The following is a 26,124-nucleotide window of genomic DNA, read 5'->3' on the forward strand; positions in this document are numbered from 1 at the left end:
TCATCCACATTGTACCCTGGATATAACAGTCATTAAGTAAATGCACACCAGTTCATGGAGCAGAGATGAGAAACGCCAAGTCTAAACTTGGTTTATCTCTTGGGGCGAGAACAGTCCTAACACAGCATCTAGTTTTGCTTAAGTACACATTTTTTCTGACTGAAGCCCTTGCCCACCAAATTATAACCTCATCCATCAGCAAAGTACTTTCCTGTTTCCCCAGACAACCTGGTGTTGGACTTGTACAGATCCAGCATGTTTAAGAGAGCACGACCAGCTTAATCCAACTGCCTGGCACTGCCCTGCCAGTTCAGAACCCTTCCTTCAAGGCCGGAGGCTTAGTATTAACAGGAAACCTCCAAACACACTCTCACTCACCAGCAATACCAATTTAATGCTTAGAGGTGCAGCACATTCTACAAGGGAAGGGTCACAGACTCCTGCAGCAGTTACCCAGGGTCCCTACACCGAAGGAAAGTGCTACTCTCCCTTAAGGGATTCATAATGCACTTCAGCATTTATTGCTGTATTGCGAGTTAAACTACTTCACCAGTTTTAGTGTTTCTCCATTTAGCACACGCTTCAGCCTTTCAGCACGCTTGTGTTCATTCATACAGGTTTCATGAATTGGAAGGACTAGCAACATAAATATGAAAGAGCAAAGTAGACTTTGACAGCTCTAGCAGGTACGAGCAAGAATATTTACTGGCGAAGACAATCTTGCACTTCTCTTGAACATGCTAAAGCTAATGAGATATTTACCAGGGAGGTATCAAGATGTGGATCTGCAATTCTGACTGCTTTGCATCACACACTGTAAAGCTTTCTGTTGTAAGGCCACGATTCTTGAGCTATGCTTCAGCTACTCCCATTTCTGAGGGGTTTCATGAACAGTGGTTGCAACAGCTCAGTCTAGCTTCACAAAAAGTCTTCTTTAGAGAAAGGGAATATTTATCTTTAAGGAAAAGCAAAGAAAAATACCTGGTTACCCTGAAACTTAATGCCATCTCTACTAAGCAGCCTGAAAGCCACAGGACTTAATAGAGTTACTCAGTGCAAAGCACCATGTCAAGGACAGACCTGTTCTAAGTCAATTCAAACACCAGCCTAACAATCTTCACTTCCGCACCCCGCTGCAACTAGAAGAGGGTCTAAGGTCTTTTGTCACTTGGTTTCAACAATCCATTCGAACTCCTAGTGAAGTCTATCACAGCCCAATACATTTACAGTCATATAAAGTCATTTTATACCAGAATATATCGCAACAAGGTCCTTAATTAGTTCAGTCTATTGCAGATGCCATGTATAGGCCTCCTCTTCCCTATCCAGAGGGCTTGTAAGCAGAGCTGCTGTCAGGAGCGCCGACGGGGAATCCCTTTACTTCGGCAGCATACTAGGAGACTCCTCCCAGAGTCAGGACATCAAAGCAGATGTTGCAAACTCGGACTGGCTTGTTCAGGTCAAATTTTATGATAGGAATCTCCTTTGTTGAGCACTTATGGCAGAGCAGGCGTCCACAGTGTCGGCTGTCGACAGAAGAGGAGTGGGAGAAAAGTGAATCAACTCATCCTGCACGCCAGGGCTTTACTATTTGATAATAGCATCACTAAGAAGGCACAGTAGCGATGGAAATGCTACATTCTTTTTGTATCTTCCAATCTCCCCAGTAATAATTGAGTACTAATGCCAGAAACATATGCTGCTTCTATACCAGTCAGTCACCCAGTATGACTTCACTAACGCACGTGCTGTTTCTCTGGAACACTGGGCTAAGAGAAAAATGTTAGCTTAACATCCATCCACCTCAGCACATGTTGTAGGAGTTCAGACTAGTTGAGAAAAGGCAACTCGCATTTTACACGAGCAACTCATGTCAGCATCTTCAGCCATTCCCACATTACAGGCAGCACCCCTGAACCTAAGGTGGCAGTGGCTGCCCAAACCTGTCCCTCGGTCCAGAGCAAGCCAGCCCCACTACCGAAGGCACGCAAATAAATTATGTTTCACTGCTGGAACTTTGACATGATTTCCCATTTCCAGCAAGCCAGACTATTAAGTGCACAAACCGCTAAGACAATTTTAAATTAGACCACAAGTTCCTGATCTAGGATGGGGTGGAATGTTTCACTTGGGTTACCGGTTAGACACCTACATGAACGCAGAGGTTGCCTAAACCACTAGAAAGAACAAGCCTAGCTACGTTTGGAAGAGGAATCCATTGCCTTGCAAGCACAGCAAGATGTGTCACATTACCAGTGATGCTTCCGTGTCGTGACTCCAAATTTGGCAGTGCACTCATAGCAGTTGGAGCCATCACACCAGGGAGGTTCTTTTGTCAGCATATCTGTTCGAGGCAAAAACGTCAAGGCAAAACGGGCTCAGACACCTCGAGTACTCTGTAACATTAAGGAGGCTTTTTCCAGTTTTAGGCTGCATCCAGTGCAATCGATTTAACAACTTCTGCACTAGCTGCAGTGTTGTTTGTAGACAATGCGCGGCTGCTTTTGCCAACATCACGTTATCCACAGCGACTAAACAGTACAAGTCGAAAAGCAGTATCTAGGTTTTAAGCTACATTAGACTATGATGCCAGTCAGGAGTCTCCAGGTCCATCCTTCCAGAAAGAGCAGTATTAAAGTTTGACAGGTCTGCATTGCGCAACTTTCTGGCTGATCATGAGAAAAATTAATATTTCTATCCCTCCACTTAAAGTAGCAGAATATTCAGAGTTCAGCCCCTCTGGAATTACTGTCATTTAAGTCAGACATGCAGAGTTTTTTCCTCCATGAAAGCATTTCAAGCACAAACCAAAAACCTGTTCCAACTGCACCAAGCACTACTTACCCAGCAGTCTAAAGAGAAGCTGTTTCGTAGCAACTTGGTAGTTGAAGATATTGACTCCTTGATTATTGTTAACTCCAAGACGAGCCCCAGCTCTCACTATTGCACGACACAAGTTAGCATTTCCCTTCATGTACGCCAAAAGGAGCACTGAAAAATAAGAGCCAGATATCTCCCTGCTAAGAGTGTGGTAGGTCTTGTGTTACACTCAGTCCAGAGTAAGATCTTACGTTTGTCTGACATTCTGTCAATCACTCCCATGTCAAAGTGACAGAACATCAATATGAGACTTGAGGGACTGAAGGGCTGCTGAATCCCACCTACCTGTGTTTCCTTCAGCGTCAGGTTTGTCTAGAGGGTATTCTGGCATACACTCCAAGAAGAGGTCGCAGATGGCTGCTGCATTATCCTTCCCGTACTGTCCCAAAACATGCATTGGTGACTGGCCTCTGGGGGGAAAAAAAAGAATAAAAAGAAGTTGTTTGTTATCCTGATCAAAGTCTGCTTGCTGTTACAGTACTCATCCAACTCCTGGTTTCAAGCTTGGTTCAGAGATTTTAACAACACTATATTAAGTAACTCCATACATCATATGACTGCTGGACCGTAGCCTTCCTTGGTATACATGATTTCCACACGATTTAGACAGCTTGCTCCACGCATCTCACTACAAAATTAGTGTAGTACTACAATCCAAGCCAAATCTTTGTTGTTTTTTTCTGTCTGATGACATCAGTGCGTATTTTGAAACAGTACGTGGTTCTTTTGGTCCGTCGAGAGTACGCTAATTACCTAATATTAAAGGCTTCTGCATCCACATTGCACTCTGTGAGAAGGACCCGGATATTGTTGAGGCGGCCGTGCATCACTGCCAGATGAAGAGCTGAAAAGCAAAAAAGAGAAACTTAAAGAATCTGAAGTAGTGAGTGTCAGCAATAAGTACAGTCTGATAAAACTTAAGCACTTCCAATTCCCCCACCTTCACTCTCCAAAACTCCTTCCCCATCAGCTTTGATTTCTTGCACTTCCACTCTAGCGAGCCCATTCAGTGGGCTACCTCTACCACTGGGAGCTATCACGAACTTTCTTACTGAAGTGTTTACATCTACTTGTATAAACTTTAGAAGTTTACCATTATTTCCATTTTCATCTACAGCTGCAAAGTCTACTCCATTCTCCAGAAGGACTGAACAAATGGTGGGCAAATCTTGCTGGGCTGCTAAGTGAAGAGCAGTCTGACGATGCTTCGTCAGTTCATTCACCTGGGCACCTGCAAGCAGCTGTCAAGATGCAAGAAGGAACATGTTCAAAGATGTTCTCAGGGCTATTAGCCAACAGTTTATTTCTGTGAACAAACCATGTAAGACTCCACTGTACAGAGACAGTTCTAGGCCTGGAGGATATATAAAATGCCTGATTTTACTGAGCTGCTGCAACGTGTGCAGGAAGTACAAAGTAAGGTTCTTGCTTTAAAGTGACCCTCACTCCCTAAGGATTCCTGCGAATCCAGTGCGCTCATACAAAGGCTACGGATGCAGCTGAGCTAGCAGCACAAGCTAAGGGAACTTTAGGAAAGCCTGAGCTTTGTTTCAGAAAAAGGAGCATCACCTTCAGCTCAATTCTCCAGCCTACAGGCAATGTGCATTAAGGCAGAACATACCTCTTTAAGTAGAAAAATTCTCTCCAGCACATACCAGATTACGCACAATGATCTCTGAGCCAGCTTGTACAGCCAGGTGGAGAGGGGTGAGCTTGGAGGCATCCTGGGCCCGAGAGTTGACGTTAGCCTGTACGCTTATCAGGAACAGCACACTCTCAATGTCCGAGTTCTGGACAGCGACATGTAGGAAATTCCGACCTTTATTATCCACCTGTGGGAGAAAGGGCACATGAAATGAAACCCCTTATTTCTGTAGAACAGCAGACTTATGTAGTAGGACATATTTTCACTAAGAGATACTTGCTCCCTCTGCTTGAGGTGAACCGTCTTGTTCCTTTCACTGCCTGACATCAGAGACTTGATGGATGTGACAACCAAACACTGAGAAATTATCAGCTGAAACTGCTCACTCTGGTCTGCTTCAGACTCTTTCTACTTTAGAATCTTGTCATTTCTTGACCACGCACTGCAGAATATTACAACAGACAAAGGGCTAGCGGCTGTTGCAGTAAGTACTGAGCAGCAGTTAACAAACTCTGTTCAAGGAAACAAACTTGAGTCTATCTGGCAGCCAGCACTGGAGAAGGAGGCAACACGTAATGCTGCCACACTGATGCCACGTGTATTTCTCTGGCTTAATACCGAGTGCACATTATTGTCCATCTCTGCCTTTAGGCTGATGTTAAAGCATGTTTAGAACTGGCTGTATCTGTAATTGTGTTTTAGATACATTACAACAGCTCATCAAGCACTCATATACTTCACTAGTAATTAAACTTACATAGGGTAGGAAGAAACTCCTGAACGGCTGTCTGAGTGTCACACCAGAACTCTTAAGATTAGTTGGAGGTTTTATAGTTCAGGGCTGCAGCATCACATCTATTTCTCAGTCATTTTAGGTCAGGGTTTCTGTTTCAGATAGCCTTAGGAGAGCTCAGTAACAGATTACTTGTGCACTAGTCCAGCATAAGACAAGCGCAGAGCTGGAACTTTCTCCTTCCATACACATATGCCTGTTCCTCAATTCGGTACTGACAAGATGAGATAAGGTTTGATGAGACACTATCCTTGATGTTCTTCCTCAGATACACACCTACGGTTTCCCAATAAAACCTGGCACCTTGCATGTAAAGCCACAAAAGGAAAAAGCAGAATTTGCCTGTGGAACACCTGTTACCACAAACGAGTGCAGTAAGACAACCAGCATGCTCTGAATGCTCCCAGGCTTACCTGTTCAGCAGCTCCTGGTTCCCTCTTCAAAATTGCTTCAGCTGCTTTGTTATTTTTATATGTCATAGCACATGCAAAAGGAGTCATTCCTTGCCTGTCACGTACATTTAGCTTAATATCTGGATGTGAAATCATAAGCTGAATGATAACATTATGTTGGTTGCTAATGGCAACGTGGATTGGAGTTCTTCCTTCTGCATCCTAGAAGGAAACCAGGAAGTTTGTTACAAGAAGATTCAGTAACACACAAATCCTTCCTTCACTAACACACAAATGCTTCCTTAATTCTGAAGAGTCAAGGAAACTTGTTCAATTCTGTAACATACTCAGCCACCCTTGGCTGGGACGCCAAACAGTTGCAGGAGGAGCTCAAATCCACAGTGTGAGTAAAGCAAATTGGTATTTTCCCCCCACTTCCAAACAGGCTGACCTCAATCCTGTGCTACACAGCCATTTAAGTAGCTCAGGGTAACATCTCCCTGGCAGTCAGACATTTTGGGGGCAGAGATGAGCATTCCAACTTAAGTCTAGCAAATTCAAACAAGGTGTTTCACCACTTTTATCAAGCAGCAGTTTACAGTCGCTTTGTGACTAAGTGTTCTGTCATTCATCTTGGTCTTATTTTCAATAGCATCAGGACCTGGAAAGGTTATACGTTCATTTCTTTTGTTGCTATTTGTCAAGCTTCTGTTTAACGATTACTGCGTAATCAGAAATGAAGTGTAACTCATACTTAGATCACATTAGTTTACTTGGGAACAGAAGACACTTCCCAAACATATTCTGGAGTTTTACACTACAGCTGATCTAATGATTAACTGCAGCAGAATACAGCCCTGCTCCTGCCTTTAATTCACACTAGGGACAGAAAAGGTAATTCCAATCGTTACATCAGAAAACTAACTCTGAAGGAGGTTTTCTATATCATTATTTTCATTTAGTACAGCTGCATGACTCAACCCACCATGGGGGCAGATAAGCACTAGATCTGGTAGCGAGGGACCAGAAAGAACAAACTGCAGCCAGGCATCACACTGGCTCAGCTATAACAGAAGGATGTGCTTTTTCCCATCATGCAAAATACAGAGCTGAGAGGAAAGCTTGTTTTCACTACAGTAGAGGCAAAGAACCTACTTCAAAGAAACCGTGCCCAACTTGTCTACGCACCTGAGCGTTCACATTGGCACCAAACTCCAAAAGGCACTGAATCACCTCTTCTAGACCCCAGCAGGCTGCCAAGTGTAGGGGTGTCTGTCCATCGTGAGCTTCCTCTTCTCCTTCTCCATTCGGGCCTGGCTTTCTGGAACTATTCACGTCACAACCACTAAAGCAAATAAAATATTGTCAATTTAATACAGAATTAGAACTGTTCCAAACAAAGGTCAGAAAAAAAATTAGAAGAGCTGATCCAGCAACCGCTGACACATTCTACAAAAGCACAAGTTCCTGGATTTAGCTCAATTCTTGTCACCAAGAACACAGCGCTAATATAGGTAACGGAATACGACTTCAAGGTTAGTCAGGCTTCCCCAAGTGCCATCCACCCACCAAAACTCTACTGAAGCACATCTATTACTGACTCAAAATAGCATTCAATTAATTTATGCCAAGGAAATACATACAAGCGCACTAGGAGGTTTGTATTTTAGAAGGGCTCTGACCTGCGAATAAGAAAGCACGCTATTTGTTCGTTGTTTTCATCAATAGCTCTATGAAGAAGAGTTTGTAAGCAGCCACTTGGTCCTGACCCCCAACAGGTTGAATCGCAGCCATGCCTAACCTGGAAAGAGAAGCACAGTGAGGCAGCAAAGGTTTTTATGTCTCCAGCAGGCTCCTGCTATTTTATATAGTTCTTGACTAGTGCTTCTGAATCTAGAGGCAGAATCTGAGATGCCCTATATATTCTTGTGATAAGTCATTGGATTTCAGGAAGCCACTTTAATGTCTTCCAGAGCAGTACCTTATTGATCTACTATGTGATAAGCACTGCTTACTAATAGATCAGAAATACTCTGAATAGACAGGTCTTAAGCCAGTTTGGCTAAGAGCTACTTCACTTTCAGCAACAACCAGCACCTAAAGCCAGTCCAGTAACATCAGGAGACATCGCCTTTGAAAATCTGAGCTATCTGCTTGTTTTCCTACACAGAAAACAGATATAAACAGAGATATTTTTTCAGGAACTGTATTTCCAATATTTGTATTATTTTATTACGGAATTACTTGAAAAATGTTTTCTGCTCTATTACTTATGCCTGAAAGTAAATAGTTTTAAAAGTAAGTAAGCCTTGATGGAACTTCACAATGCAATAAAAACCAGCACACACTTTAAAGCATACGCAGGAGTGTTCAGCTGTATTCAGGAAGCTGATCATTACACACAGCTGGCATGCCACCGACTGATGGGTTTAGATCTTACTCTTTTCAGAATCAGGAATCAAGGCAGCATATTCTATACTTTTATTACAGTGGCTGCAAGATATTTGGCTATGCCTCCCACAGTGCTTGAAAAAAATTTCCCAAGAAGGAACTTCTGGTGAAGAAAAACCTCTAGAAGTTAGCTAGCGGTATAGCACTACACTGCTCTGTTCATGCACCGAGTTCGTTTTGCTGACGAGCCCTTTGTTGCTAGCAAGATGCACACAGAAGTGAGACTAAATTAAAGTCAACTAACAGGTCTTACCAGAGTTGACGCAATATCTTCCAGGTTATTTTCTAAGGCAAGCCATAAAGGAGGGTTTCCTTTTTCGTCTGGCACAGACATGTCCGCTCCCCTGGTACAAATCGCATCCACCACAAGAGGGAGCTGGTTTTTTATAGCCAGCTGTAAGGCAGTCTCTCCGTCCTGGGTTCTGCAACAGATGGATTGAGGCACGTTACTACTGCATCATAAAGTTAGGCCTCAAGTTAGGGTAGTTTATTGGCAAAGTCAAGACTTATCTCTTCACGTGTGTACTTTTCCTGTGGTAAAATCACATCTCCACAGCCAAGCAAACACACCATGTTAGTTTTTAATCACTACTATGCAGTTCACCTTTCCTTCCACCCCTCCCTTCAGCAGCAAGTGACTGATTCTAAAGTTTCAAAAGCATGTTAAGTGTTCTTAGCTCAGAGACACTCTCATTTCCTTCAGCGCAGCCAGTACGAGAACAGAGTTCCTTCCTAGCAAGCCTACTGCCACAGAGGCAAACAGCAGGGTCTGCTCTGGGGTAAGGCTTCAGTCAGAAGTAGCAGCTGTTAAAAAAGAGGAGTTAGAACCGCAGTTCAGGGTGGTCTGCACCCATGACATTCAGTACTGTACAGCTCACCAAACTTCAGAGACAGCCTGTCAGCCACGTAAGCAGAAAAACGCTTGAAGTCTAACATCGAATTGTCTAGGAGATACTCACAAGGTAAGTGCTACTGCAATCTTGTTGCTGGAGCTGCGGCTAACTAGTTTAGGTGGTAGAAAACAGGCAGCTGCAACAAGCCAGCAAGTACATGAGACTGTGAAATTAAGTACCATGTCTCTAGGAGTTGAGTCTGTTACAGAGAATCTATTCTACTTAAAATTAAGTGGCACCTCCCTCTGCAGCCTCAAGAACACAGACCGATGGAGCTATATATAGGCCTACGTTCACATACGTAATCCCTCAGCCATAACTGGTGTCATAAACCCTCAAACATACAATTATGTACAAATTATGATTTAAATCTATTTTCAAGCCATTCAATAAAAGCAGCCATCACTACCTGCTTCTAAATACATATCCCACGGAGTGCTGTAACAGTTAAGGTCCTACCTCACGTTGATATCTGCCTGATGCTCCAGCAGGAAGAGGGCACTCTTGCTGTCCTGTCTCTGTATGGCCATATGTAGCAGAGTCTGTCCGTCCGACATCGTGTCGTTGATGGACGCCCCAGATCCAAGCAGCTGAGCTGCTATTGTGTGCATGCCTAAAGAGTTAAGGCTCATTAGTATTTTACCTTCAGTTCTATAAAAAGAGATGATAAAGATGAGTAAATCTTCAAGCTTTCAGTTTTCAGTACAGGGAAGAGATGCACTGAATCAATGCTAGAATCAATTTACATACATGAGCTACACCAACTCCTGACACTACCCAACTTGAATACTCATCTACAGACTTATCAAATACTGATTACTGAGTCCTTCTGGTCTTGAAGAAAGAAGATGTGGTCTCGTATACAGCAGGGCTTTCCCACCAGTTTCACCAATCTAAATGTAGCAGAGTCCTTGACCATATCTAGCCTAATCCTTCACATCACTTCAGATTTTCGTCCAACAAACAATAACACTCGTAAGCTTGAACATTATTAGATATTTAGCTTAGTTTCTCCTCCATCTCAGAAGCAGGTGAAGGCAATGGTAAAGAAAATGCTTCATTTTGGTTTCCTTTCATTGGCAAGTCAAAAGCCCAGGCAGTGAAGACACTTGGACGACATCCAGCACTCCTGTACAGAGCAAAACATCTCTTAAATCCAGAGTATGACCAGGCACCCCCCATACAGTTGTTGTTTTCAGCTCAGTAGGACCATACTTAAATTGACTCTGTAGTGACCACACCACCTCTTTCTTTTGATGATGTCCTGATGCTGAAGTGACAGATGGCTGCAAACAAAAATACTAGTTTTTTCCAAACTATTCCCCTCCACATTTCAGACAAGAAAGCATCTTCTGAATCAGTATTTCAGGTTCCATACCCAAAATAGCTCACCTTCCCCATGTAAAGGTCAGCATTACTGCATTAACTAACATTTGGAAGAGTTAACCATGAACAAACAACACAGTGACCTGATGTGAACTTGTGGTAGTTTTCAAAGTAGAATAATTCCACAGACCTACAAGTACAGTTGTGGGCAAGAGGCTCCAGGCTACGGGCTAGTCAACAAGAGAAGCTGCAAGGCTAGAAACCTACCAGAAAGATGTGCACATTCAGTTCTAGAATCTTCTCCTTCACAGCCAGGACATTAACACATACCTGCTGTTTTGCCTTAACAAAAAAGATACCTACATGATAGCTTCTATGTCGCTGTGAATTCTCATCTTGTGTTGAAAGCACATACCTGTCCAGAGAGCCAATCCCAGCACAGTCTGGTCTCTTGAGTCCTTCAAACTGAAGTCAGGAATAATTTGCAAGTTGTTGGTAGCATGAAGAGCATTAGCTACAAAAAAAACCCAACGCAACAAAAAAACCACCCATGAATTAGAGCGTTCTTGTACTTGATCTGCTGTCATACACCGAAAGCTGCAGGAGTAGCAATGTCACACTTTGAAACAGTGTGTTCCTTCAGCAGGTGGTTGAAAGTTCTTCAATTTCTCATGTGACACTGCTTAGAACTCAGGTAGTGTTGCCACTACTGACTATTCTGAATACTCATACTAAAAAATATTCAACTTTCTAACTAAGAGACTTGACCTGCCCCCTTTCTACCTCCATTTCCAAATGGAGGGGCATATAAAAAGCTCCGAGAATGAAAGCGGAAGCTGTACTACACCATGCTGGCAGCATCCCTCCTTCTCAGCTGCCTGGGATGAAGGATATTCTCCCCAGCTCACCTGCTCCCTTCTAAACACCACTTAGAGAAGAAGACAAAAAGGCCTTGCTTCAGCTGTCAAACTCCTTTCCTGCTGCTGGAAAGAAGCTGAACTAGCAGCATTTAATAAACTGTTGTCTGCCAGTATTTCAGTACTCCAGTCTCAGTTCTACTCTAACACTAGCATTACTCTCTCCAAAATCCTCTAACTGAAAGAGCTGAGGAAGGCAAAAGTCTCACAACAGAAACATGCCGGTATCCACATTTGATTCCAGCCTTCATCTGAACCAAATGCTTTGATGGGAGAGAGAACAGGGATCTGAGCTGTACAGTTAGAACGTAGCCTGGGGCTAAGCGCTCCAGTCCATTAACTACAGGGAAGAACTTCAAAAGATTCACACCCAAATTAATTTTCTAGTCTTAACTAGCAGATGATTTGAGTTTAAGACCATGTTTAGCCAGTCTTATCAACTGCTCTGTTTAAACAATGTTTACAAGAAGGCATGCCTTAGTAGTAGTTTGCCAAAAAACCTGTTTAAATGCCATCTTGACACACCAATCCCTTACAGCATCAATACAGTCAATGATGGAAAAAAACCCCAAACAAACAACAAAAAAAACAAAGCACAAAATATACCTTTTTGTTCCAGGATGACTGACACCACATCTGGGTGATTGTAAGCAATAGCCAAGTGAAGAGGAGTCTGCAGATAAACATTCTCTGCCGTTGGAGAAGACGCATCTTTCTGACCGAACCCTGCTTCTGCCGTCTGGATGTTTGGGTTGGCTCCTTGCTGCAGAAGTTCTGCCGTCAGGTTGGCCAGGCCGTGCCTGCAGGCTGTATGCAGTGGTGTTTCTCCCTTTAATAAACAGGGCATGAGGTTACCAGCTTAATTCATGAAGAGAAGCAGCTTTTAAACTACTCTGCCCACAAGAACTGGTGTGAAGAGCTTAACCCCTAGGAGCTGAAGCTCCTTAGGACTTTCAAATTACATAAATTATCCTATATTAAGGACTTCATTACAACAGGCACTCACAGAAGTGTTAAAAGCATGTTAAGGAACAGTGATGCTGGAAGAACAGAGTCACAAGAATGCAACAATTGCCTGTTCACCAGTAAAGATCTGAAAACATGGAAAAGGCATAACAGGAGTTCCAAATTGCTTTCAGCTATGGTTAGCAATGAGAGATCTCTGCTACCTTCTTCCTGAAGAGAAACAAGGAAGCGTTCAGACTACAGTGTGTAAGTTTCTGCTTTTACCCATTTGTTTTGGTGGTTGACTTTTGCTCCATGAGTCGCTAGGAAGAGAGAGGCTGCCTCATTTCCTGCACCAGCTGCCCTCTGAAGCAAGCAGTTTCCTAAAGAAGAGGCATGAACACCATTAAAATGCTATTCCAACCACGTTCTGACGCCAGCAAGTGCAGCAGCATCTTCCCCACTACTTTACAAGATGAAAAATTGAAGCCAACAAGGAAAATCCTATCTACTAGTAGCCCCCCTGCAACACTGGACTGTCACGTGCACTACCATTAGCAATTACACATTTTGAAACTGGAAAGAGGATATTAAGACCTGGCAAGAAGTCCAGATTTTCTGTCACTTCCTGCAAGTCAAGCTCAGCTTGTGACTGTCAGTGCTCCAGCTCCCATTCATTATGCAGTAAATGCTGCTGAAATCTCGTTCAGCTCCTCCGAGTGCAGTTAACCTCAAGCAATTAACTTCCAAGCCTTCCACCTATGCAGAAATACAAACCTCCCTTTTACCTGTTACTGTGTCTGGAGCATCTGTATTGCTGCCTCGTTGGATCAACCTTGCTGCAAAACTGTTCTCGTCAAAGGAGGTTCCATTTACAACGGGGGCATCCTCAAAAGGATTTACAGACTGATCAGACGACACAGTGATATACTGAACCGCGAGCCACAGAGCTGTGCTTCCTTCATGATCCTTCAGCTCCAAGTCTAGTCTAAAAATAAGAGTTAATGTTCCCCAATTTATACCTTAAGAAGTGGTTCCCCAATGCAGCTTCAGTTTCAAGTGTGTGAACAGCTGTACTAGTTTGACATCTCACTGACAACTCCTGTAGCCTACTGTAGCTTCCAGGTACTTCAGAGAATTTGTGAATACTCTGAAACAAGCAAGAGACCTTTTAGCAACTACTAGATTTATGCTTATTGCTCCTAGGAAAAGGATGGCCCTGGTAGATTTGGGATCCCACCAAGTTTTACAAAGAGGCAAATCCTCTTGTAGATGGGGAAACTGTGTACAAGAGCTGCAATCTGACCACAAAGAAATCAAGTCAGATGAAGTATTCTGCTTCATCACCATAAGAAGTCAACTTATTAGCTTTAATCAGAACCCAAATTGAGCTCAAGACTGTATTCAGACATTTTAGGAGTCATATTACTCCTTCTAGCTCCACCACAAGTAAAGTTATTGCTATGTTATTTCACTTAGTCCTCTCTGAAAGACACACAGATGCAGTTTACTTCCCCTACAGTGGGACAAAAACTTTCTTGGCTTCTGGCATTGCTCTGGCATCTTAAGTTATGCAAAGCCTTTACACTTTCCCATCCCTAAGCCTATCGTTAGCCTTGTAACAAGGCAAAAAGGCACAGAAGAGTCAATAAACCAGTTTCCATATCTTCACTGTACAATATAACCTCAGTGTATTTTTCCTTCAAGCAAGACTTACTGTTTGCACTGGAGAAGCTGACTGAATACAGGTTCATTCCTGACCACAACTGATACATGTAACGGGGTCCTGTAATTGGAACAAAGCACAGTTACATCAGTAATAACCGAGACACTTAAATTTTGACCACGGTCATCAATATTCTCCTACCAATTTTGGGGGTTAACTTTTCTCTCTGCTTTCACAAGCAAATCTTGAAAGAGCGAGCAATCTACCCTTTTAGTGGACATAACTCCAATTAATGTAGTAGTAAACAACTCTACACTAACGTGGAAGCTAACTTTCAAGCAAGAAGTCCAAGCGCTTGATGTATCAGAATTGAGTAGCTGATTCACTCTCTTCTACATCATTTTATGTACTTGTTTGCCAGCTCAGCCTAACCCGTAAAGCACTTTGCAGGCCTACACTTCAGATCAACACATTGCAGATACTAGTTCTTTGAGACAATTTCAGCTGCGCTGGCAGCTTCCAAGGGAAGCACCTTCCAGGAATACTACTTGTCACCTCAGGTAGCTTGCCTTACCGTTCAGTGATTCAATAAAACAAATTGTGTGCCACATGTTCTAACACAATCGACTCACCCCAGCTTCCTGCAGCTGGGCTATGTTTAATTGGTTGTGACAGGGGACTGCTCAGCCGGCACAGCCTTCTGCTTTGGGTGCTACCACAGGTCCCAAACTGGATTCATGAATTCACCTTTCCTGTTTCCAGCTCCACACATGCTTTGCTGACAGACCCGAGCAGGTTCTTAGCAGGCCACATCTCAACACAACAGGATTATTAGTCAAACTGGGAGCAGGCTTTGCCCAGTATTTACCTTCCTTTGCTGTCTTGCATATTTGGATTGGCTCCTGCCTGCAAGAGGGACGCCGCGATCTGCGCCATCTCTGCCATGACATCTGGCAAATGCTTCTTGGGGCTGTACGATGCCACGAGGTGCAGAGGAGTCTCTTGGTCTCCCAGTGTAGCAGCGTTCACACGGGCACCGTTTTTAATGAGAAAGTTGGCAGCAAATTTATCTCCTTTTGTGAAAAAAAACCAAGGTTATTTAAGGATATATACTTTACACACCCCATATACAAGGCCACAAAACGGATACCCATGATTTCACTCCATACCATACAGTCATTCCAACACAAATATCTGCTCTTTAAAATGCCTTAGCAACAGGCAGTTGCAGGAACACTTCGCTACAAAGTCAGGCTTCAGATATTTTCTATCAATCCCTCAGAAAAAGTGTTTTGCCCAGGGGTTACGTGTGACTCAGTCACATACCAGTTCACTCATTATGGTGATACTGAGTTTGCTAGTTCCATCACTGCTCTAATGCACAACTGGACAAATTGTGAGATTAAACACACAAGAAGTTTTTTTTAAAAAAGGTATCATTCCAGGATGTCAGTCAAAAAGTGTGTAGTTGAAGTTAGTCATCATCTGTTCAGTCTTGCTACAGAAACAAGCAATAGCACAGCCTCTGCTCTTCCGTTTAGGCCCCGTTACATACAGGGTAAGGGCTCCACCATGCACAGCACTCTTAAGAACCCCCTCTCCAGAGCTTCTCAGAAGTCAGAACGCAGGCCCTCAGTGGTACATGAAACACCAACATGCAGAGGATGACTTCAGGACAATACTAATTCCCCTTCCTCCAAAAATTGTTTCAAACAGACAAATCCACAAGTTGCTTGTCCCAGGTGCAAGACTGAAGAACAAAGACGACTGTTTGCCTGTTCAAGCAGTATAGATCGCTGTGTTATCTCTGTCAGCAAAACCCCCAAAATCCCATTTTTCTGATTTCCATCTGACATTCTTCCCTTCTCCAATGATCACAAGAATCATGTGGCAAGTTCAGACAGTTTGCTTTAGCTCCATTTCCAGAACATGTGATTGTTAACAGTGATTAATTCACTGAAGCTTTGGTTACTGAAAAGCAAGCGTTCATTCTCAGAGCTCTAGTTTACACTGAAAGCAGACATTAGAACTAGAGGACAAATGCCAGTATTAAGTATGAAGAGCAGCCTGCTGCAATCCTTCTAGTGCTTTACAGGGCTGCAGCCATCACAACACTGACCGATGCCTAGAAGGTCTCCTACTCCTGCTGCTGAAGTTTCACTCACAGGACCCAGACACCAGCAATTACCCTGTTTAGATATGCAGGAGATTAAATGAAGAAGTAGGGAGCTGTATTTTGAGCTTCAACTACTTTTAAGAGTCCAAAAGAGTGTGCTGTTAAAAATAAATATCCTTTTAATTTCTAGAAAAAGGCTTTGTCTCTATATTTGTGTCTAGGCAGTCATGCTTGATTCAATGATTTGGCAGAAAAACATTATGTTGTCAAATTAGAACATGCTCAGTATCTCCCTGTCTCTTTAGCAGACAACAAATACTCACTAGATTGCTTCTGGATGTTATGTAATAGACATTTCATTCACCAGCCAGCAGGTTAGCTTTCAGATCCCAAATAAAAGTTTGTTGGTTTTATGGTTTTTTTTTAAAAAAAAGAAAGAAGAGAGACATAGGACAGAGCTCATCCTCAATTAAATTTTTCTAACTGAACTACTGCCTACAAAGTGGCACAGGAATAGACTGTGGGACACTGGGAACAACTGCCAGTTAACAAGGGTTCATGTCCTATTTACTCACCTCTTTGGATGGCTTTATGTAACAGACTCCAGCCTCTCTTGTCTGCCCTATCTACGTCAGCCTTGTAGTTGACCAGGGTAGTGGCAATACCCTCCAATCGTTGGGCGAGGGCTAGATCCAAAGCAAGATCTCCATTGTGATCCAATTCATTGAGCTTCCCAGGAAGCTACAACAGAAATTCAGCCAACTGACATTAGAGGTACGCGCATCAGCCCAACGTAATGTTTGAACGGCCCGTTCCAATCACCCTGAAGTTAGACCTCGAGCTCTAATGCCAAGTGTTAGTGTTACCTTTACGTAAGGGCAACGCACACAGGCAAACAATGAGCAGACCAGCCTCACTACACACAAGTCTACCCCGTGGGCTGATCCGCAAGAGACCAGGAGTTCTGTTTGCAAGCCTTGTTTAGCTCGCGGGAAGCCAGCCGAGTACACTCCTAACACAAGCCACTTCCACAGTACTAGGAAGAATTATTCAATTACTACTTTGAGATACCTCAAATCCCTACTGGATTAGCACCTAAGGGTGCTAAGTACTGCTACAGCCCTAGCTTCCAATTAAGACTTGAGGCACCTTGGAGGACTAATTGAATAATTCTTGACCACTAATACTTCAGCAATTCTTCCTTCCCTCTTGTTGGAGGCCAACTTACTGGCGAGCTGTTTACAGTGTTCACGCAAACAGCACAAACACCTGTTACTTCAGACACTCAGTAGAAGAGGAAAAGCATTTGTTCAAAGAAATTACGTTTACTGAACTGCCATGAAACAGCCAAGGTGACCATTATACCATTCAGTTTTAAATTTGCATAGCAGCATCAGGTATTGATTTTTATTTTAAAAAAAACCAAAACCCTTGCATGCAACAGATCGTATCTAAGTGTTATTAATCACTTCTGAGTTATGTTTTTATGGAGCTTCTACCATTACACACACAGAAGTAGCTATGGCAATGGATACAAATAAGAATTAAGACAAAGAAATTAACAACAAGGTTCAGACTGGTGGTTAGAAACTAGTTATGTTAAACGTCAAATTCTAAAAGAGAGATCAGGTCAGTCTCACTATACCTGTGAGTCCATCTCAATAAGGTATAAAAAGACCACATCTTCTCTCTCAACTTTAATAGCCTTATGCAAGGGATATTCTGTCTTTGACTTGAACATTTTATACAGTAACTGAGCACTCATGCTGCTGAAGTCTTCTTTACGTAAGTCATCCTAAAATGAATAAGAATTAAAAGGGTAAGCAATAGTACTGTTCTGTTTACAAACAAGGCACTGCACAAGGCAATTGCGAAATTCACAAGTGCAGTTAAAAACTTCATTTTGATAACATCACAAGCAGAAACAGTCCAAGAAAGCCTTTTAAGACTAGGAAGAAACACTCAGGAAGTTTTCCATCTTACAGTTTCAAGATCAGTTACTGAAGTTTTTCTCCTCTTATACCTACAGACACAGAAAACTAGCATTTTACCAAACAGTAAGTAGATTAACACGTAGTCTCTACCTGGACTTAAATCACAGATCAGTTTTCTGACAAAAAGGCCTACAACTACTGACAACTCCACAGAACTGGGAAGAACTCTGAACAAAAGTAAACAAACCTAGAAGTATAAAGACCTTAAGTCTGAGTCAGTATTCATTTGACTAAACAGAAACCTCATCTTCAGGTAGAACACAGCAACACAAGTGCCAGAAGCAGCGGACTTAAAATGCCTGACCTGCAGGCTTACATATAAGATTTGTTTATTTCTTACATATGATAAATTATGCACTTTAGATTAATCTAAATCCTCATGCAGTAGTAGCCTGCTGTTGACAAGTCTGATTTTAAAGGCTAATCCATTACTCACTATTCAAACTTTCCTCAACAGACCAGAGAAGTTGCTTCCAAGACTCCCTGCCACTCCCTCCATCACAGAAGTTAAACTCTTCCCTGGCTTCCGTGGATTATTTTTAGAAGTAAAAGGAGGCCTGGGATTTGTGATCCGTATAGACAGAGACCAGCTATGGATGAACTTCTAAACAGCTCAGAGTCCAGATCTGATAAACAACCCTCTTGTTTATTAGAATACAGTCCCTCTGGTTTGGCTCATATTTAAAAAAGCTGCTTTTTATGGTGAAGTCTTTCCAGTGACCAGAACTCTTCAGGCTATCAGCTACTTCCTCCCAAACAAGACATTCACACCAAAACAGACAACAGACATAACCTCTGAAGAGAATAAAATAAAAAAAATCTGAGAGAAGGAGCCATTTAATGTGCTTTATTTGAAACATATAACTATAAATCAGTATTTCAGAGAATACCAAACAACACACAGTGTCAAAAGCACAGGTTATAAAGATAACCAAGAGAGATGGGAAGAAAGTCCCTCCTGCCTCAGAAGTAGCCCCCTCACTCACATCGTGGGGCAGGGCAGGCAGATTTGACAGCTTTTTATCAACACTTGCTCCTTGCAGACATATAAATGAGGGTCAGCATGATAGGTCACCTTAGTCACTGAAAGTTATCAGGAATCCAGGTAATCCTCATCCCAGCCGGAACAGCTGAATGCTAGCATAGTGAGAGATGCTCCTGAGGTCAGACAGTACAGTAAGTCAAGCAAAATTCTACTGACTGTGTTCCCACACTCCACAAACATTTCTTCTCTCACCTCCTGCTGGCAGTACTCACCCAGTGACTCGCAATTATCTCCGCACAGTAGTTGAGAAGCGTGCTGGCATTCAGCTCCGCAGCAGTCTGATAGAAACGGATGCAGTTCCTGACATTAACTAGTGACATAACTCCTTTCTCACATCTGCCAAAAGCGAAAAGCCAGTATTTAGCGATCGGGAAACTGCTTTACTGTAATCACTCTCCCACGCCGTAAACAGGGCCTTACAGACTCCTTTTCCTAGATAAAAACATGTCTTGGCCTTGCTTTACTACAAGGCTAAGCAGCATAAACACACTTCGATCAGAAGCCCTGTCGAGCGGATTGCTTCTAAAGCCTACGTAAGCTGAGGTCCCACAACAACACCACACGCTGCAGAACGGGCAGGTGGACACAGACATCCCAGTTCTCCAAGGGAACAAAGTGCAGGTCACTCGCTGTCAGGAAGTAGGGAAGCTGTCTGTTTTACAAGTACGACAGTGCTCACAAGCAGCTTTTTTGTCAAAGTGAGAAGACAAAAAAGACCCAAACAAACATGCCAAATACAGCTATTTGTTTAACGAAGAGAAGGGGTAATTAGATCCCTCTAATATTTGTAGGTATATTAGTCTGAGTTTATAGAGGTGAATAACATCCATGAACCTCAAAATGAAGTTAAACGTGCCACTGATCTCCAGACAGATACGAAGACAAAAAAAAAAAGGAAATACTTGTCTCCAGGTGCAGCTACCTATCAATACATCTAACAACTACTAGTAGCATACTGTACGTGGACTTGTCACTAGACTACCATGACCAGACAACAGCTGACGAATGTTTACCTAGTACAACACGAAGATAGTTTTAGGCTGCTACAAAGCTTGAAGGCAGTTTTAACACTCGCCTTGCAGATGGCAACTTTTTTTTGCTCAAAAGGACTGACAGCAGTTTAGTTTGTGTCACACTGAATCACACTGAAGTCACAGATGGAGTGCCATGTACTGCTACAGCCCCGGACAAGCCTTGGGTGAAAGGTTACTAGATCAAAGAGGGCCTCCCCTACACAATGGGGTAATCAATCATAAGCTCCTCAAAAGGGCAAAATGTCACGCTGTTACATTAACCTTCTTTATGAAGAAAAGTTGCCAACAAAATGCACAGCAGAACAGCTACTTAAGTTAAAAATTTTCACCTGTGGTATTTTAATACTGCAACCTACTTGCCATTGACTCTTCTCAGCATTCTCTTTAACAATTTCTTTCTTGCAGCTCTCCAGAGCTTGTTACTAATGTTCTGATCTCTACTTCCTCCTAATGCCCAATTAGTTATTAGCTCAACTGGGAGAGGAACTGGGAAGTAAACATACAAAGCTATGAGAAAAACTGCTACATTTAACTGCAGCGCAACGCTTCATTTCCTGCGATAAACTGAATGTCATGTTGGATCAGTAAAACATCACGACTTGAAAAAGCAAAATTTTATCCAGCTGCCAGCAGCTATTATCTTATTTCTATTCAAACAAGGTTGAAATGCTCAAGAAAATTCACTTTATTTACCAAGACTCACCTTTCCCTAAGCAGCTGGAGCTGAAATTTATTGGCTAGTTTCATCAGCTCTGTCAAGAAGATATCATCTTCTCGTAGCTCAAGTTCATCTGTGTAGATCCACCGCAGCATTGCCATGGTTACCTCTGGGTCAGCATCTGGTACAGAGAGCAACAGGGATTAATAAAATACCCAAAGAACAATCGCCTGTTCAGGTAGTTTCTATTCCTCTGACTGTTATAGTCACAGCTACTATGAAAAAGAAGATAGCCCCAATGAAACCATACTGCTTTAGTTTAATCAAAATTTCAAAACAGAGGTAAAACTGGTCAGAAGTTGAAACTAGGAACAACGCTGGCACCAAGCAAGAAAATATTTTTTCCACTGGGATACTGTGCAGAATGCAGGGAGCCCTATAAGATCTACCTGCTCACAGATATTGCATATTTGGGGGCCAGTGATGCCCCTTTAAAATTTTTCGGTCCCTCACCTACAGTTTAATCCACATCTACATGTAAAAAGCACAAAACTCCTTTTCAATTTAAGAATCCTCCGTCTTTTACACTCCAGCCATGAGCTATGGGCTGTTGCGTTCCAGTAAAGGTACTCACACCTCGATAATGACCACAAAGTACTTAAAACTGCCAGGAACCATTTCCAGGAGAGGTGCAAGAGGCACTTTAAGAAGTAGGTTAGATTCCAGGTGTTTACAAGACTCATCACAAGCCTGATGTTTTAACACAGCAAGAAAACCAGAAAACTACACCACAGGACATGAGCTCCACAAGCCCAAGGGCCAGAGACCTTTGTCACCTCCTCAAAAGCAGAATGACGATCCTACTTAGGAGGATGTAGATGTGAATTATCCCACAAAAGATCAGACCAACTACAGCAAAGCACAACATTCATTTAGAAAAATAACATTAGTTCCTCAAGCAATTTTTTTTTAAGTGCAAACAAACATGTTTAAGACATCAAAATACCCACTCTAAAATACCTCTGCACATGCAGAGCTGCCCCAAAGTACTTGCAGAGTACCAGGCAGCACCTGACACAGCATGTGAAGTGCCTCCTAAGAAACAGGAGGTTTTAGTGAAGTATCTTCTGCTGAACTTGAAGCGACCAGAAAACCTACTTGAGCTGTAATATCAGCTCTGCCTTGGCAGAGATAAGAGCTTGTTTTCTCTTTCCCAGCAAGAGAACATGTGCTTATCCTTCTATTCTTAAAGAGTTCGTATGATCTGCAACATTTTCTAAAACAATCTTAAATGCTGCCTGTACTTCGAAGTTAGGATTCAAGCAACACTAGCTTGCAAGATCTTAAATAGAAATTCTTAAGAAAATCAGGATGGTTTTAGTCAACATCTTGTTGCTTGCTACAACTATTTTATAATCTAATCCTTGTGCCATTTATTAAATTTTATTAAAAAAATCAATTTTACACTGTGGAAAGCAACACTTACTAGCACTTACTTTAAGCATCATTCTATAATAGGAAGTGTTTGCACTTAAACATGCAGTTACATTTGAGATCCTTGGACTAGCTTAAATGTGGAGCTAGAAATGCTATGGAGTGCCACTTGCCACAAAACTACAATGCAAGAGTGTTTTGGTAATAATCTTCTGTTAGCAGAGCACTCCATTTAAAAACTTCTTGGCACCCGTTTTCTTGTGGCTGCAGAAAGACCCATCGATTCTTTCCAGGAAACCTGTGCTGTCCAGTACAAGTAGCTTGCTGTGACTTGCTTCTTTCCAGCTTGTCTGCACTTCACATTCACGATAAGGTTAAGTGCAGAAAGTGCAGCCAATACTTTATACTCAATATGTCAGCCAGCAAACCTGCCTATCTTCATGCCTGTTTTTATTGCTCACAAATTAACTGTGTAAGATTCTTCTTGTTAAATCTGGGAGAAAAGCCTGTCACAAGAGGTTCCATCTGTAGAAACATTGCCCACTGTAAGTAAACGTGAGAAACAGCTACAGCAGAACAAAACACTGTCTTAAAGACAACTGTCTTGCAGAAAACTCCTCTTCCTCATTTATTTTGCAAAGGTATCAAAGCGCTAAAGCAAATAACTTCTAACAACACATCAATGCTGGCATTAATTTCCCCCCACACGCTATGTTAACATGAAGCAAAGTATTTCCATGACACACTTCAGAGAAATTATGCACACTGCCTCAAAAAGCCCTGTCCTTAGAAAAGAAGTCAAGCTCCTCCATATAGATTTGTTTTTCATTATGTTTAGTTGACTCTAGAAAAGACAAAGAGGCCACCATCCTCAAACCCTGTTCATTAAAAAAACCCGTAGACTACTGACTTAACGGGCAGCAGCACCAAGCTGACAAGCGTACTGCCATGTTTCAGAGACAAAGCTCCATAATTCACAGGTTAAGCGCTGCTTTTGGTGGACAGCTGTAGTCCTGCAGGTAAGTAACCTTTTCCCAACAGGCCCTTTCACCAGTCATCTTAAAGACAATCAAAGCGACGTGTTACCAAGCGGTGACCGACCTGACAGGTCCAGCTCCTCTGTGGAAGCAAGGTTGGCAAGACTCCAAGCATCACTGCGCGCCGCCAAGACAAATTTGTGAGCGTGGATGTGCTCGTTCCTAACCTTTATCTTCAGATCACTGGTAAGAAGGGGGAAAAAAGAAACAACACATGAATGTATAAAGCTGACTTCCCCTGTGCTTAGATATGTATGGATTCAGCATCTCCACAGGATCCACGTCCTGGTATCCACATTTAAGTTCAAGGTAAGACACCAAAACACATTTAATTGGTGAAGTAGAACATACTGTCAAACAACGTAATTCTTACTTTTCTAGGGAGAAATGCAGTGAGCCGTTAGTATTTAAAGAATTAGGGTTTGGGTTTTTTTTTCTAAACCATTTTGAAATAAACTGCAAGGAGATTATTGTAGAAGATGATAGAAAAATCCAACAACCCCAACGTTAAATATTTATGTTGCAGTGTCCTTACCGATACTGTCAGCTAAACACCAATGGTTTCAGGCAGGACCAGCAAGAGAACAAATGATGTTTGACAGCAGTCTGAGCACAAGGCAGACTCCAAGAATCTCCAGTTCCCAGGAGACCAGCTTTCATCCTGGTTAGCCTCACTAGTTAGAAAGTACCCAGTCTGTTTATTTTGAAGCCACAATAGCTTGCAAGTGTTCTGACTGTGCATGTGTGCTTTCAAGTCCATTTTCTAAATCAAAATGCTACTACAAACAACAATATAAAATAAAGAGATCTTACTAACATAAATGAACTCCTTTCCTATATTGGCATTGCTTTCAGTAACACCAAAGAAATTGGTGTTGTAGTCGTGGAACTAAGTTAGTTAAGGGATCTAGAATATTGAAGGGGATCCTTGACGCGCCTGTAGAAAAGAAACACTTGAACCGAATTTTTTGTGGACACTCAAAGATACAACATCAGTTATGCCACCATGTCACATACCACTGGTTAAGACCCGTTACATCATACAACCAGACAAGCCAATTTAATCAGGCTTCTTCTCAAACAACTTGAGCACAGAACTGGTTTCAAGGACATATACTTTCAAGAAAGGAGAGCTTTTCAGTTGGTAGAATATACATCGTGTAATTAATCCATCCACTAGGTATATATCAGCTTAAAATGATGTCTCTTCAAAGGCAGTTTGGCTGTTGACAGTGAAGATGGTCAGTTTTCTTTAAACTTGTCTTAAACGTCAGTCTCGGAGATTAACTTCTACTCAGAGCTCTTAATTCAAGAATGGGATTCAGTACGCTATCTGATCTTAGCAGGCTGTTCCTGCTGCAGATGCAACCAAGGGCCCTATTCATACCAGACAGTAGAGAAAAAACTTTCCTAGTCTAAGATTAGCACCTACTTGCAGTCAAAGGTTCCTGTAATGCCCTTGTCCCAAAAGGGGAATTTCTTACCTGTACTGCTCCTGCTGATAGAGTTCAGCTACAATGGCAAGAAGTCGGCTGATGAAGGTGTCACTGGCGTTCTCTTTGTTAGCCTCGGCAGCCAGTAAATTGCATCTTCTTTCTGTATCAACTAGTTTCTGCTGCAGCTTTACATACTCCTGGCGGAGAAGCATCAGGTGCTTTTCCAGCTTGGCCACCTCCTCTGCAGAGGCACACAGTGTTATTACACAGCTGAAACACACACCCCTTTGGTTTACATCCCAGGGAAACTTAACCCTATAAGCACATTATACATCTAGTCTAATCACAGAACACTCCAGGAAGAGTCTCTTCTCTTTTACACCACTTGAGCATCTTGCCCCCAACATTAAACCTTTGGTATCACTGCTAGCCATAAAAATATCAGAAAAACAAAATCGTCAGAACACAGTGATAGAAACCACTCACAAATAACGTTTACATCCAGTTCAGGAATAACCATTGGAGTCCATGACTGTGGGAATTACGATGGTGCAGAGGACTAACTCTCTGGTTCTTACCCATCTTTTCAGTTTAGTTCAACTTTACGTTGTTTGATTTTACAGCTGAGGCATCAATCCCAAGTGAGCATTAGAACAGTTTGCTGAGGTACCGTATCTACCTCAGAGTATTTCACTGACCAGTTCAGAAATCCTCGCACTGTCAGTCAAGAAACTCCTTAAGAGCTAGCCAGAGTGGAAAACAGATTCTCCCCGGAATCTGTGTTTACGAGGCAACTCAAAACTCTGCTTACTACTGGCTCACACACACATTCCTCCATTGGAGGCACCTCATCGACACAGCATCAATGTGCTGTTGAGTCCACGGCAGCTGTTTCAGTTCAGGACTAGCATAGAAACAGCACCTGGGAATTGGATCTCTGACCAAGTCTTCCCATCTCACTGCAGATCCCACTTTTCCACCACGCTTAAACGGTCACTCCGCAGCACACCAAGATAAGTTAGTTCACCAAACTTAGGCTCCAGTACAAAAAAGCCCTACTTCACTGATGGAAAAAAAATCTGTATAAAATGAGAAGGGACAAGAAGGAGAAATTTGGAAACTAGTCAAGAATTTTAAGCGGGAAAGTTCCTACAAAATTACTCTCTACCTACCAGGAACTCTCTGTTCACTAATATTTCTCAAATATTTACTACATGCAAGTCACTGCTACAAACAATAAGAAACTGAGCTCTGTGGACCAGCGTTTTCTTCTTGCTTCTGCAGAAGAGTTCAAGAGCACAGCTGACCTTGGCCTTGCTCCAACACAGGTCCCCAGGGCAGAGCATCCTCCAGCTCAGCTGCAGACAAATGCCTCACACAGTCTCTCCTCCATGGATTGCGGCAGCAAGTGCCCCCTTCTAAGCCTTTTAACAACTACTGTAATGGATAAACAGAAGGTATT

At 42.4% G+C, this 26,124-nt stretch overlaps 1 protein-coding gene across 1 annotated transcript; it reads right to left on the bottom strand.

Moving 5' to 3' along the window:
• Window positions 1-1,355: 1,355 nt before the first annotated feature.
• On the bottom strand, window positions 1,356-24,899 carry ANKFY1 (ankyrin repeat and FYVE domain containing 1). The gene is made up of 25 exons (XM_009865961.1): window positions 24,711-24,899; window positions 23,291-23,409; window positions 20,801-20,936; window positions 19,276-19,399; window positions 17,670-17,819; window positions 16,600-16,765; window positions 14,777-14,981; window positions 13,960-14,028; window positions 13,031-13,230; window positions 12,528-12,625; window positions 11,904-12,126; window positions 10,796-10,894; window positions 9,514-9,667; window positions 9,464-9,466; window positions 8,415-8,583; window positions 7,393-7,511; window positions 6,899-7,055; window positions 5,732-5,932; window positions 4,536-4,712; window positions 3,974-4,121; window positions 3,634-3,724; window positions 3,166-3,290; window positions 2,845-2,991; window positions 2,254-2,344; window positions 1,356-1,526 (listed from the first exon to the last, which is right to left on the bottom strand). The coding sequence occupies exons 1-25, from the start codon at window positions 24,872-24,874 to the stop codon at window positions 1,394-1,396; spliced, it is 3,468 nt and encodes a 1,155-aa protein (XP_009864263.1). The 5' UTR covers window positions 24,875-24,899; the 3' UTR covers window positions 1,356-1,393.
• Window positions 24,900-26,124: the final 1,225 nt, after the last annotated feature.

The sequence above is a fragment of the Apaloderma vittatum genome, unplaced genomic scaffold (genome assembly GCF_000703405.1).
Source record: "Apaloderma vittatum isolate BGI_N311 unplaced genomic scaffold, ASM70340v1 scaffold27183, whole genome shotgun sequence".
Classification (NCBI taxonomy): domain Eukaryota; kingdom Metazoa; phylum Chordata; class Aves; order Trogoniformes; family Trogonidae; genus Apaloderma; species Apaloderma vittatum.

What these genes read in the sequence shown, in the direction of transcription:
- ANKFY1 (XM_009865961.1), bottom strand. Translation starts at nt 24,874, where the DNA reads ATGCTTCTCCGCCAGGAGTATGTAAAGCTGCAGCAGAAACTAGTTGAT. An exon ending in AACCAGGAGCTGCTGAACAG is followed by an intron (nt 4,713 to 5,731) that starts GTAAGCCTGGGA and finishes TTTCTCCCACAG; the next exon opens with GTGGATAATAAAGGTCGGAA. An exon ending in GCTTCTCTTTAGACTGCTGG is followed by an intron (nt 2,345 to 2,844) that starts GTAAGTAGTGCT and finishes TGCCTCGAACAG; the next exon opens with ATATGCTGACAAAAGAACCT.